The 14051-nt window shown below is 41.7% G+C and overlaps 1 protein-coding gene across 3 annotated transcripts in view; it reads right to left on the bottom strand.

Moving 5' to 3' along the window:
• COLEC11 (collectin subfamily member 11) overlaps window positions 1–14051 on the bottom strand; it is a 46885-nt gene that overhangs the window by 14906 nt on the left and 17928 nt on the right. For all 3 annotated transcript variants that reach the window (XM_054022665.1, XM_054022667.1, XM_054022666.1), the window contains exons 2-3: window positions 13064–13219; window positions 7152–7223 (exon numbers count right to left, since the gene is read on the bottom strand). In XM_054022665.1, coding sequence (XP_053878640.1) covers window positions 7152–7223; window positions 13064–13193 — 202 coding nt within the window. In that variant the 5' untranslated portion in view covers window positions 13194–13219. The remainder of the gene's footprint in view (window positions 1–7151; window positions 7224–13063; window positions 13220–14051) is intronic.

Here is a 14051-nt window from a genome sequence, read left to right as displayed (position 1 = left end):
GGTCACCTAACTCATTTCCATTTGTAACCGTCATCACGATTTAAACTCAAGTGGAAGGCTAATCCTTTGTACTACATTATTCACTCTTGGACCATAATCTAAGGCTAAATTCTCCTTCAGATATGCATGCAATGTTTTCATAACTTCAGTAGAGGTCAATATTCATTCAAAGACAGAAGTTGGCTCATGACATTTAATCGTCAGTCATAGAATTTCTTATACAGAATATTTTCCTCTTGCTTATACCATATAGTGTAATACAGTGGTCTAAATTACTTTGGATGACTGATTATAATTGTTCGAGTAGCTGTGTTTAATCTAAATCTTATCCAATGCTTTATAAAATGCTGATATTATACAGGTGGTAATCTACTTGCAGAATAATCAAAAGCAATGAGGAAAGTAACAAGAATTTATTCTTAACCAATGTCTAGTGACACGGAAACATCAAACAGCTTAGCATTTGGGTTCATTTTAGATACGTACCAAACATCTGATTGTTCATTTGAATTATCCAAATCTTTTGGCTCTGCAAAATTGGGCTGCAAATATCACTAGAGCAGAGATTTTCTCACAAGGTTCCCAGTACTTCCTCCTTCTGATCAGGCCAGAAATAGGAGGACTGTATTTCTTATATATTTCATTTATTTATTCATTGATTTTTCAACACTTATAAAACCAAAGATAGTAGTTACTCTATCTTAGAATTACCCTGCCCAACAAATAAAACAGATAAAGGGCACAAAAGGAATTACAGAAATGTTCGAGATCACAAAGTGATACTATAAATAGAAAATACTGAAAAAACTACAAAGGAATTACACACGCTTTCTCAAGTCAGCCACCATTTACTCAAATAGAACCAGAATATATTAAACATTAATAGTGTTAACTGCTATAAAGATTTTGACTGACAGTCTTCCCTATTGAAGGACCCAAAAATTGAAAGCTCCTCTTTTACTTAATGTCTGTTCGTCAGAAAAGAATAACTAAATATAAACCTCAGTACAAATGTGCTTAAAAATTATACTATAACTTAGTACTTAAAGAACATGGTCATCTAACACATCCATGGTCCCCGATGGTGCGAGATCAGGCCCACAAAGAGGTTAAAGACTAAGCTAAAAAGTTTACTGCCCCAATAACAGGTTGAGCTCTGTAGATAGTGGAGCACTTAACAGCTCAGAGTATCTGGATGGACACACTCTTTTAGCACTTCTATAATATGAAATAAATAAATATCCTTCAGGTGATAACCAGCTCATAGCACTAGATAAAAAGTTAGCTTGGAGAATACTGGAAAAAATGACCATGTGTTGGCTATTTCAGTGTTACCAAGTCTCATGATTTTACCACGAGTCTTGCAATATTTGGTGTTTTTCTTAAAGTCCCTGTTCCTAGATAATAAATAGACACAATCCCTGGAAAAATGACAGCAGGCACAAGAGTTCATTAAACAAACCTCATCTGTTTTTCACAGGGAGAGAATCCACAGGCAGCTCACCTACTATTGCTGGTCCTAATATTCCATTCACACTTCCTCTCTGAGAGGCAGGAAAAGCACTTAAGCATGTGCTTAACTTTACATGCAGGAGTAGTTGCATTGAAGTCAATGGGACTACTCACATGCTTAAAGTTTTCTGGATCGAGTCCAGAATGACCTCAAGTCTTTTCCAGATGCAGAAGATGAAGAAGTTACTCACCTTGTGCGGTAATGATGGTTTTCGAAATGTGTGTCCCTATGGGTGTTCCACCGTAGGTGTGCTTGTGTCCCTGTGCTGTTGATCGAAGAACTTCAGTAGTGGTGTCCGTTAGGCCCGCACATGCGTTGTCCCTACTCGTGCCCTGCCACAAGGCAAGTCAAGGCATGCGGGCTAACCCCCCTCAGTTCCTTCTCTACCGCCGAGCCATAGCCAAGAACTCCAAAGTAGAGGGGAGGAGGGTGAGTTATGGAGCACCCATAGGGACACACATCTCGAAGAACCATTGTTACTGCACAAGGTTAGTAACTTCTTCTTTGAGTAGTATCCCTATGGGTGCTCCACTGTAGGTGACTCCTGAGCAGCATATGTGCTGACTCCATGGATGCTGAGGGGCTCAAGCACCCACAGGAAAAAAAATAGTGGTGTTGTGGAGGGGGTATGAAAGTAAAATGGATGGCGCACCCAGTTTGAATGATCTCTGGGAACCACTGGCCTGATGTTCTGAATTCCTAGGCACTGCAGAATGTTGCCAATGGGTGTAAAGCATTGATCGGCTGTATCAATTGGGGGAAGTGGTCTAACAGCACCTCGACCCACCCATCAGAACTGGTGTTTGGACATAGAAGGCTGGAATGAAGAAGATTGTGATCCAGCTGGTTTGCACTTGGAAAATTTTCCTTTCTTTTTTTGTGGCTCATGGTGGCATTGAGGTTAATATTGAGATGTATGTGTGTCTATGCAGGGATTGGGGACTAAATAGTCTTTTTTATCCTGGTGTGTAGATACCCAGTGACTGGAGAGTGGCCATAGAGTCCTTCAGGGTGTGAAGGGAGCATCAATCTTCTCTGCAAAGAGCTTTGTGCCCTCAAAAGGGAGGGAGGTCCTCAACAGGAGACTGTACTTCCTTCGGGAAGGCCAACAGATGGAACCATGATGCCCACGTATCACCTCTAGCTGCTGTGTCAGCCACGTAAAGGGCAGATTGCAGAAATGTTTTTGACAGTAACTGGCCCTCCTGGATAAAAGCCTTAAATTGGTCACAATGTAACTCCAGTATCTGCTCAATAAAGTCATTCAGTTTTGAATAGTTTATATAATCATATTTCACTGTGAGGGCCTGGTAATTGGTGATATGGATTTGAAGCATGGCTGAGAAGTATACCTTCCTACCAAAAAGGTCTAGGTGCTTCCAGTCTCTATCTTAGGGAGTGGCCCTTGACTGGTGTTGCCAGCCGCAGGAATTGATGGCATCCACCAAAATGGAGTTGGGTGGTGGGTGGGAGAAGAGGAATTTAGTTTCATTGGCGGGGACATCGTATTTTTTGTCTACCCGCTTGGATGTTGGTGCTACTGATGCTGGGGTTTGCCAGATGGTTCTTGCTGGGTCTAAGATGGCTTCATTAATAGGGAGGGCAATTTTTGAGGAGGAGGAAGCATGGAAGATGTCAAGGAGCCGATGATGAATATCCTTGATTTCTTTCAGGAGTGTTTGGAGAGTGTCTGCAACTCTCTTTGCCAATCCCTGGAAGAGACAAAAGTTGTCCGCCAGAGATGGTGGGGAAGGCATGACAGCTTCATCCAGGGAAAAGGAGGATATGCTCTTCGGTGTCATTGCTTCTTTGCCCCCACCTTCCCGTTCCTCTATGATATTTTGTGGAGGCTCCAAAGCGCTGGATGCTGCGGCCGAGGTGGTGTGCCTTGAGGGTTCTTGGGCAAGAGGCATGTTGGTGATATGGCATGTTCTTGAGAGGCATGTTGGTGATATGCTGCCCACGGGTCCCAATAAAACCACTGGGATGATGGTGGCATACAGCCCGGTGGTGGTGCCCATATGTGGCCATACCAGGGTGGTGGTGATGGGGCCATCTGCGGGCATGGGCCTTGCTGGTATTGAGCACCATATGGAGCCTGAGAGGAGTATTGTGACACCACCTCCTCTGGTTCGCCAGCACTGACCATCCCAGTGTTGGTGGCAGTGCTGGGGGAGATGGGGATCTTGTCTGTACCGCTCTCTCTGGATGAGGCGATGATAATGTTACCGATGTAGACTCACATACAGGGAGCTCCTTTTTAGCAGAGTGCTTACTCCTGTCCTTTGGTGCCCAGGCCTCGGTGCCCAGGCCCATAGGATCCATGAGCATGTCAGCAGTACCGGCTACTGTTGGTTTCCATGAGCCATGGGTACTGGACTGAGATGGTCTCAGTACCAATGGTGTCAAAGATACTGAGCAAGATGGGGACCGCTTACAGCTATCTCGGGGCTCACTATGAGGACTTCCCGCTCTCTTCTTAGATGACATGCGAGAGGGGTCAGCAATCTGTTTCCTCGACCCACCGCCTTTAGCTGTAGAGGGCTCTGGGGAAGACTGACGTCTGCCAGGTGACTCATGGTGTGGATCCTGTGAGGGCCTAAGAGCCGCCTCATTATGAAGATAATGTTCTGTCAGAGCTCTCTGTCCTTACGAGATTGTGGCTGGATGTGATGGCAGAGACCACACTTTTGCTGGATGTGGCCTTCCCCAAGGCAGCAGATGCAATGGGAGTGCTTGTCTGCAATCGGGATTGCTTCCTTGCTAGTGAGGCACTTCTTAAAGCCTGGTGAACTGAATATACTGTATTGGGGGTGGGGAGGGTCCCTAATGAGGAAGAAAGGCGCAAAAAATAGAGAGTTTTTAATCACCTTGAATAATTTTAGTATAATGTATTCCACATTATTTTTTAAATAACAACCGGTATTCGTGTGGAAAAAAGGCATTTGTAGAGAGCAATTAATGTAGACAAATTTTTTAAAACTATAAAATACTAATGAAAAGACTAGCTAATTAGAGTCCATTTCACACAGGAGTTTGTTTTATAAACTCTTCACACTTTGCTAAAACAAATTATTTGCATCTTCAGGTGTTCTGAGAATATGTCCAATACAATCTACTCTGAACCTGGCTGGATAAAGGAAAGCTGAAAAAAATGTCTTGTTCTTTAATTTTTTTGACTGGTGTAAAAGGTTTTGCCTCTATTCAGTCATTCTGGAAGCATCATCTGTATACCAATACATAGGCCACGAAACTCTTATTTTCCTTTGTCTCTTGATGGTTTTGGTGTTTTTTCTGCAAGGTATTTTTATTCAGCACTTCCTCCTCCAGGCCTGGCAGGAAATCAGAATTGCAGAGGCACACAGAAATGAGAAAGCATTATAATTATTAGAGTGAGGCAGAAATTTTCTATTGTAACAACTTTTCCAACAGAAAATGTAGTTTCTCCAAAAAATTGAGACAGGTTTTTTTATTAGTATTTTCAGTCAGGAAAATCTAAATGAAATATTTAATTTCAGGTCATTTTGACCCAAATCTGAATACATTGATTTCGGAACTGATCCAAAATGTTGATGCTGGAAATTAGAAGAAATCTAGGCTGGAAATTAGGAGATGGTTTCTAACCATCAAAGGAGTGAGGTTCTGGAACAGCCTTTGAATGGGGTGGTGAGGGCAAACAACCTAACTAGTTTTAAGCTGGAGCTTGATAAATTTATGAACCGATTATATAACATTGTTGCTTGAGACAGCCAGGGACTGGACTCAATCACCCAGGATGTCCCTTCCAGTCCTGCCTTTCTATTTTTCATTTCATATCACTTCAACACAACATTTAACTGCATATTCCTATCATGACAAATTGTTTTATGGGAGTTATAATTCCAGGCCCCATTCTCTCTTATGGGCCAGGATCCCTGAAGGATTATATCTGTCACAATCAGGACGAAGGCAGTCAGATTGACTGGTTGGAGCCAGGAGTCATTAGTCTGGCTGAATCAGGTATTGGGAGGTCAGAGTCCAAGACAGGCCAGAGGGTGAACTGAGAGCTCAGGCAACAGGTGGCAGGCAGGGTCAGGTTACCAGGAAATTGGGGTCGGGCACCAGATTACAGACAGCAATTGAATAGTAAAGTCGAGGACAAACCGGGGTCAGAAGCCAGAGTCTAGGGCCTATCACAATCAGGGTCTGGAGCAGAAATGGGCAAGGTAGTCTGTGTTGTTGCTCAGACAGTTCCCCTTCATGGCTTCCTGATTTATATACTGGTATCAGCCAATCAGGGGGCTGTAAGGGGCCACCACTCCAGTCCTGTTAGGCATTACATCCTGCCAAATCCAGCCTCACAGGGTCCTCCCATTGGAGCCTAGCCTAAGCCTCCCATGGCAATGCAGAGGCATCAGCGGCAGGAGAGCCACCAGCTTTTCTGCCGCCCTAGGCGGCGGAAGGTCCCACCCCAAAATGCCGCCCCCCACAGAGGCAGCGGAAGGTCCCGCCACTGAAATACCGCTGCGGTCGCCGCCCCCCAAATTGTAGCAGCCTAGGCGACCGCCTAGGTCGCCTAATGGGTTGCACCGGCCCTGATCAGCGGCCCTGAACCTTCCAAGTTCCAGCCCTGCAGGGTCTAACAGTATCTCCCATAAGGCAATGAGCTGATTTCATGCAGGCTGAGCTTCATGGTGCATCATGGTAGTCACATGACTTTTGGTACATTATGGGAGATGTCGTCCAGTCAGGGAGCCAGACCCAGAGTAGAGAATGGGTGCATCAGGCTCCCTGACTACAATAGCCATAATGAGTCATGTGACTGCCATGATACATCACCAGATGGAAATGCAGCTTAATATTGATATTATTTAAAAAGAAGCATTTCAGGTCAGTTCAATAAACTGAAATGAAACATTTTTATTTCAGGAATGTCAAAATGTTTAATTTCAATCAAAAATGCCATTTCAGGAGAAAATCAAATGTTGAAATGTCAGAATTTCCCATAGAATGGAAATTCTGAATTTCACTCAGCTCTGATAATTATGTATTTATAAAATGCCATTCATCTGAAGATCACAAAGTCCTTCGTAAGTTTTAATTAAATGTATTCACCACAAGATTAGTGTACTCATTTTATGGAGGGCTACACTGTGACACAAGAAGTGTGCAATTCACCCAAGGTCACACAACAAATGTCAAAACATTTTTTGCCTGTGCAAATTCTAACACCTGTATTTGCAGGTATTAATGCACTAAAAGGGCATGCACGTGTGTGTGCAAACAGAAGTAGAGAACAGGGTCTGAAAATCAGATTTTGAACTTGTTTTTCTAGTGATCTAGTGCTAATGTCTCACACTAATATGCAGCAGTATCGCCCAGGCAGCAAAAGCTAAGAATAACATGGAGGCCACATAACGTAATGTCTTTCTCAACAGGGATTCCTCTGGCAAATCAAGAAACAGCATTCATGGGTTCCAAAATGAGTCTCTTTGATCAGAAGAGTGGTAGCCACAGTCTCCAAATGGAGTGTGTAGGGCACAAGGAAATGGCCAGGGAAGCCTTAGTCTTAGCAAAGACAGAAAGGATTCTCATCATCCACCAGGAAAACTTTTGATCAAGAATAACTCTCTTAACCCATCTTCTTTAACCAAGTTACCTTTTTCTCCTGAAGGTCCAACTCTCCCCGGCCGCCCTGGAGCACCTTTCTCCCCTTTTTCTCCAGCCTCCCCTATTAATATAAAAGGAAAGAAGAAGAAAAAATAAAACATATTGATCCATCACTTCCTGTAGATATCTCAGTCTGAATTGCCATCAGTAATAAATGACTGGAGGAACTTCATTTTGTTTTGCCTTTGGAAAAAAGCCACATGTACACTAAGGAAAAAGCTGAGGATTTTGACTTTGGTAGCCTTCCTGTGTTGCATGAAGAACATGGCACAGCCTATTAACCAGTCACATGGATACCTACAGTAAGGGCAGAGAATACATAACTGACTCTTAAGGCTAGGTGCATCTGCGCCGCTCTAGCACTTCTGGTGAAGACACTCTAGGTCAATGGGAGAAAGCTCCCCAGTCGGCTTAATAACTCCTACCTCCACAAAACGCAGTAGCTATATCAGCGGGAGAATCTCTTCCATTGACATAGCACTGTCTACACCAGGGCTTAGGTCGGTATAACTTATGTTGCTCAGGGGCATGAATTATTCACATGCTTAAGCAACATAAGTTATACTGAAGTAATTTGTAGTTAGACATAGCCTAAACAAAAGGCCTGATTCTGCAGCCCTTATTCATCTGAAGCCAATAAGATTATTCCCACGAGTAGACACGGCAGACACATCCAGTAGTACATCAGCACCATCAAACTTATATCATCTTGACTGCATAACTGTATTACATCCCAATTCAGCAAAGCACGTAAGCACATGTTTAAATCCATCCCTCTTCAGCAAACCACGTAAGCATATGCTTAACGTGATGCACATATTAAGTCTCATTAAGCACGCTTAAGTGTTTTGCTGAGTAATGATAGATTGGGACCGATAGGAGGAAATGCCTTCATCTTCATTCCTGCTAATTTGCTGCATCTCTTAATTTCTTTAGTCTGAACCCCTCTGTATTCTATTCATGCTCAAGTAGCTCAGGGCATAAAATAAGACTCTTCATATTTAAACAGCAGCCTTCATAAATGTAAGCCGTCTTGTTTTCATTAACTGTGTATTTGTGGTTGAGTGGTTTGCTCTGTACCCCTGCTACTATATTTCGTTACTTAAAATACAATTCAAATATCTGTACTAATTAAATAAATAAGAATCTCGATAAGCAATTTAACAAAGTCCCAGCTAAGAAAACAAAAGCTTCTGTGAAAAAGAAGAAAACCACAAACATAAAAGAAAACAATGCCAATGACTACAATGAGATGAACTGACATCTTGAAACTAAAGGCAAAGCTGACGCCATCATACTCTGTGGACCCAGGAATGTGAATATTGATAAGTTTTCCAATAACTCTGTATCTTGTATGTAAAGCAGGGTAGCCAACATGAAGCTTATGGTCCACGTGTAGTCATGGAGTTCTCTAACACAAACCACAGCCACCATAAGGAAGGGAAGTGCACAGAGAAGAAATATTGCTGAGAACAACATGGAGTCTCACATACTTGAAAGCAACAATCTCCACAGGCCTCTGCTCCTTATTCGAGGGCTGCATTCAGAATTCTAAGGCTGCCTGTGCCTCCAGAGGATAGCAGCTCCAACTAATGTCTTCAGGCTCCTGACCATCTACCAATGCCACCTTCAGATAGTCAAAGCTAGGGGGAGGCCCCTGCTCTCCATGCAAAAATACTGCTGACAACTCACAGTAAATGGTATAATTAGTATGACTTTTAGTAGTCTTTGGCACATTAAAGAATTTTTGTTTTTTTATCATTGAGTGGCCAACAAACTCCATGTTACTATCTTCCCCCCTGTGAGCTGATTATATGTACCTTACTTGCCAAACATAAATCTTGGTAGTATTTTCCCTCTAGCCTTTTTCTCTGTGGAGACACAGAGCAGGATACTAGAGCCTATTACTTCATGAGTCATTCCAGAGTGAAAGCCACACATCGGGGTCACTAACATAGATCACACCTGCTTCAGGAATTGTGCTTGCCTGCATTTTTTTCCTAGTTTGAGGGCAGCAGTAGCATGTTTCCTCGCAGTGACCTTGACCTGGAGGGACCATTTCTAAGGATGAAAGAATACATCAGTTTCTAGGCCCATTAAGTCATTGCCTTTCTGCTCAGACTGCCTGATGTGCCAGTCAGCACCTAAGACTATTGTGGGTTTTCTGATGCGGACTAAGACCACCAAAGAGAGAAAGGCTGGTCTTACTGGTTAAGACACTAGACTAGGATTTAGAATATCTGAGTTCCGTTTCTGCCTCTATTTGTTTGACCATCTGGAAGGGGGCAACAATAATAATATTGCCTTTTTCCCCACTTTCTTGTATCTTTTCCTTGCCTTGTAAGTAATTTCGGGCAGCGGCTGTGTCTCACTATATGCTTGTACAGTATCTAGTACAATGAGATCCCCTGATTTCAGTTGGGGTCTCTAGGCTCTACCATAATACAAATAATAATAGTCATAATAAACACATAGGCTACTGAGAAGCCATTAGCTGGTGATAATTTTCTGTCATTACCAACGTTCCCTATATGTGAACAGAACTATTAACACAGGAGTGAATACACAGGAAAAAAGATTATTATAATTATTTTTATGTATTTCATGTCAACTGTTTTTGTGCGTGACATATCATTGAGAATATTAAGACAGTCCCTGCTCTGAAGAGTTTACAGTCTCAAAGACAGAAGACAGGACAAATTGGCAAATCCAGAGCTTAGAATAGCTCAGAAGGTTTATATATATATAATTTCTTCTCCATAATAATAATAAACTCATTTCTTATGGGCCTGGCAGAAGTACTAGTGTTTTATGAGAGGTTTGAATGAGCAATGTAGTTGGTCTTAATCCTCCATCTCTTCTCTCATGTACCATCATGCTTTTCTAATTATTAATCTTATACTTCTGAATTTCTAAAGCATGCATCATTGTGCCATGTGGACTCCCAGAACCACAGTATCCTTCCTCTTCCCAATCCCATCTAGGTCAAAGGATAAATCATCTCGTCTATTTCATTAGGTTTATATTTTTTTAAAAAACACCTAAGATGTAAGTACATGAATGAGTAAATCGGTGTGTGGCTTTTTTATTTTTTATTTCTTATTCTCTTCTTTTTCTTTTTCCAGTCTTATTTCCATTCCAAGTTTCCTTCCTTCTCTATATTCCATTTTCTTCTTCCCATTTTTTCTCCATTGTTCTTTTCTTTGGGTCCTCTCTCTTTCCTTATCTCTGTCCATTCTTAAGTCTCCCTTATTATCTTTTTCTTCTACACCTCCTAGAAATCTCTTTCCCTTTCCAGGGTATCCCAATTCCCACACTTCCCAGGTCCCCAACTCTCTTTCCTCTGTTCCCCATAACCTCTCTTCTTCCCCCATTCTCCCCAATGCCTACTACAGACATGTTCCAAGTATAAGCTCCCAGTAAGGAACAGGGATGGGAGATCTTCTGGGACATCCTTCTAAGGTAGTCAGAGCCCAGCTGGCTGTGTTGGGCTCCATTATGAGATGCTTTGCTCCACTGTGGCCACAGATATCAGTGGCAACTCAGCAGCGGAGGAGCTATTGCATATTTAAGTGTTGCTTGTGAGAAGGATTCGGCTCTGCACAGGAGCTGAGTTTTGGGCATATGGCCATACATATACTCAGTTTAGCGGAAATCTTGGTCATTCCTGACATGGGCTGGATTTGAGCCAACAGATGAAAGGCTCTGTATATCACTACCACTCCTCTTTGACAGTCAGTCCCTCGACAGTTTAGTTTGGGCATTGGTGGCTTTTTAGTGATTTTACATTAAGCTTAGCAGGCCATTATGTGCCTCACTGAAATTGTACATCAATCACCCTCACCATGTCAATGGCTGTTTCTAATTAGGTGGAGTGAAAGCACTAAAGCATTCTGGTTTTCAGGCTTCCTCACTGTTTTATGGCTCGATTCCTGATTACTTTACTAAAAAAAAGAGGCCAGAATTATTGCTGGGAAAGTTCTACATTGTAATAATAGCAATTTTAGCATTTAGATGGCACTAAGTGCTTTATAAGCATTAACTAACTAATCCTCCCAAAACTACTGTGAAGTGATGAATGTGTGTACATAGAATTATCCTGATTAGACAAATGGGGAAATGAAAGGAGAAAAGCTAAAGAACTGGCCCACGGACACAGAGAAAGTCAACAACAGAACCAGGATTAAAGTTCCTCATTCCCCATGCTGCGTTCTGACCACTTGATCATTCGTCTCTATCACTAGGTCATGGGTAGGCAACCTATGGCACACGTGCCAAAGGCGGCACGCAAGCTGATTTTCAGTGGCACTCACACTGCCCAGGTCCTGGCCACAGCTCCAGGGGCCTCTGCATTTTAATTTAATTTTAAATGAAGCTTCTTAAACATTTTTAAAACCTTATTTACTTTACATACAACAATAGTTTAGTTATATATTATAGACTTATAGAACGAGACCTTCTGAAAACGTTAAAATGTATTACTGGCACGCGAAACCTTAAATTAGAGTGAATAAATGAAGACTCGACCCACCACTTCTGAAAGGTTGCCGACCCCTGCACTAGGTTATGCAATAATAAATTTGATAATGCTGTTATTTGTGTGACATCCATACTAAAGACAGCAGATGAATGGAAATAATTAAGGCTCAGTCAAACCATGGATTGTCTGAATGCATCAAACTAACACTGCTCTACTTTTCATCCCCACCTCAGGTGTTAACATGGTTAAGAGTTCAGGGACCAGCCTATGAAAAGAAAACACTACCTTTTTTCTCAGGTCAGTGATCTGAAAACTCATGAGGTAAAGCATTTCTCAGTTGTGCAGTAAAAATAAGTTTTATTACTGGGCTTAACACTGGTGGCACCTATCTTAAATGAGTGACATCATCTGACAATAGAGGCACAACCACAAGAAAAACTGTAAGGTTTCATATGTAGATAAATTGTATAGCTTTTAAACAATGCAAGTTTGTCAGCTGATGATAGGTTAATTGTTCCTGATCTGTAGCTCACTGAGTCTCTTGCCATACACACTTATTGGAAATGGCACATATAACATCCTTATATACATCTCAGGCAAAATCCTGGCCCTATTGAAGTCAATGGGAGTTTTGCTATTGACTTCAATAGGGCCAAGATTTTGCACACACCCTTAATTCAGATCATTATGTATAATATTGGCAACCCATGCTATTGCTTCAGAACAATAATTAATTTAGACATGCTGTGCTATTTAAATTACGGATGCCAAGGTATTCCTTTACATGAAGAGACCAATATTTTGTCTTACCATCTGTATCAGGTAATATTCTTGGCCAAAATGTAGAGCAAATAGTAAGCGGCTTTATTTTCATACTCATACCTGGCCAAACTCTGAGAGGCATGGATTATTTAAGTCAATGGAAGTTGAAGGTGCTCAGCATTCTCAGAGTTTGCCACAAAGAAAGGTGTACTTCAGTTTAGCAAATATAGTTATTGATTACTTCCAAGTAGTCCCTCTCAAAGGGGCAATAAAGGCTTATAAACCGTTTTCTAGACAGAACACAGAGCCAGATTCTGCAACCTTTATGTACGTTGAGTACTACTCATGAGCATAAACCCACTGAAGTCGTCAGGAAAACCCATCTGAGTAACCAGGGCTACTCTTCATGAGTGGGCTTTGCAGAATCAGGCCTGCAGTTTGTAACCATGTTGTTTTAATGGACACAAATCATGTTACAAACTGTGCTTGGCCATGTTTGGAAAATTATTTCAAATCCTACTATGGAAAGGGCAATTGTAAGGCACCTTGTAGAGATGTTAGTCCCTGCTAGAAATTGCATATGACTTGAAATTTGTTCAAATAAACCTGTAAGAAAAAAGGGATTAATATTTAGGCAGAGGGAAAGACTCAAACATTACCTTTGAGGCCTGGAACAAGAATCTGAACAGAGCAGGACTCTTCTGCAATATGTTGAGGATATCCAGATCTTAACAGTGACAGGAAGGCAAGGCTCATTAGAGTCACCAGAAAAAACAGATCTCTCTTCATAATGAGCCCTTGCAGGTCACTGACTCCTAAACAAAAGAATGAATAAACAGTCATGGGAATTCCAAAGGCTTCTAATAGTTTCTAAGAGCATGCAGTGTGGCACCACGAATGGAGTATTTTTGTGCATACTATAGCCTAAATAGCATGAAAAGAATGTGTACAGGTTGTATGCCTAATAAACATATGTTGTACAGTACGATAGGGTTTTATGGTCATTCAGCAGTTCCTTTTAAGACTACACTGGTTGAGGTAAAATTCAGAAGACAAATTAGGTAAAAAAGATGGGATTCTGAGTAAAATTCCCCTCTCTTCACCAAAAAAAAAAAAAAAAAAAAAGGGAAGAAGACCATTGATAGGTAAGACTTATTTTCTATTTTCCATATCTGTCAATGGAAAAGATGCCCAGTAGAGGTGCGGTTACCATCAATGTCGAATGAAGAAATGTACCAGGGATTTACATGGAAAGATACAAATATCTGAGTTGACATCCCAAGGTAGGAGAATGCATAAATTTTACCTTTCACAGCTTTGATAGCTGCCACTGGTATCTTTATAGTAGTTGATGCAAGAGCCCTTATTTAGAAATAAATCTTAAATTTCATCGTGGAGTGTAAATACACCAGAGTCTTTAATAAATCCAGGAGGTCCTCTACATCTGAGCAAGGTGAGTAACAACTTTGGAAAGAGACTTAAGACTAGTCTATTCTTGAAGTGCTACAGTGGCACAGCTTCATCAGTGCAGCCGCTCCGCTGTAGCATGTGTGGTGTAGATGCTCTATGCTGACAGGAGAGAGCTCTCCCGGCAGCATAATAAAACCACCTCCCCGAGAGGTGATAGCTATGTCGTGAGAGAAGCAC

Source organism: Malaclemys terrapin, chromosome 3 (assembly GCF_027887155.1).
Source record: "Malaclemys terrapin pileata isolate rMalTer1 chromosome 3, rMalTer1.hap1, whole genome shotgun sequence".
In the NCBI taxonomy this organism is placed as follows: Eukaryota; Metazoa; Chordata; order Testudines; family Emydidae; genus Malaclemys; species Malaclemys terrapin.
The sequence above is the reverse complement of the archived record's forward strand: the minus strand, read 5'-3'. Positions and strand labels throughout refer to the sequence as shown.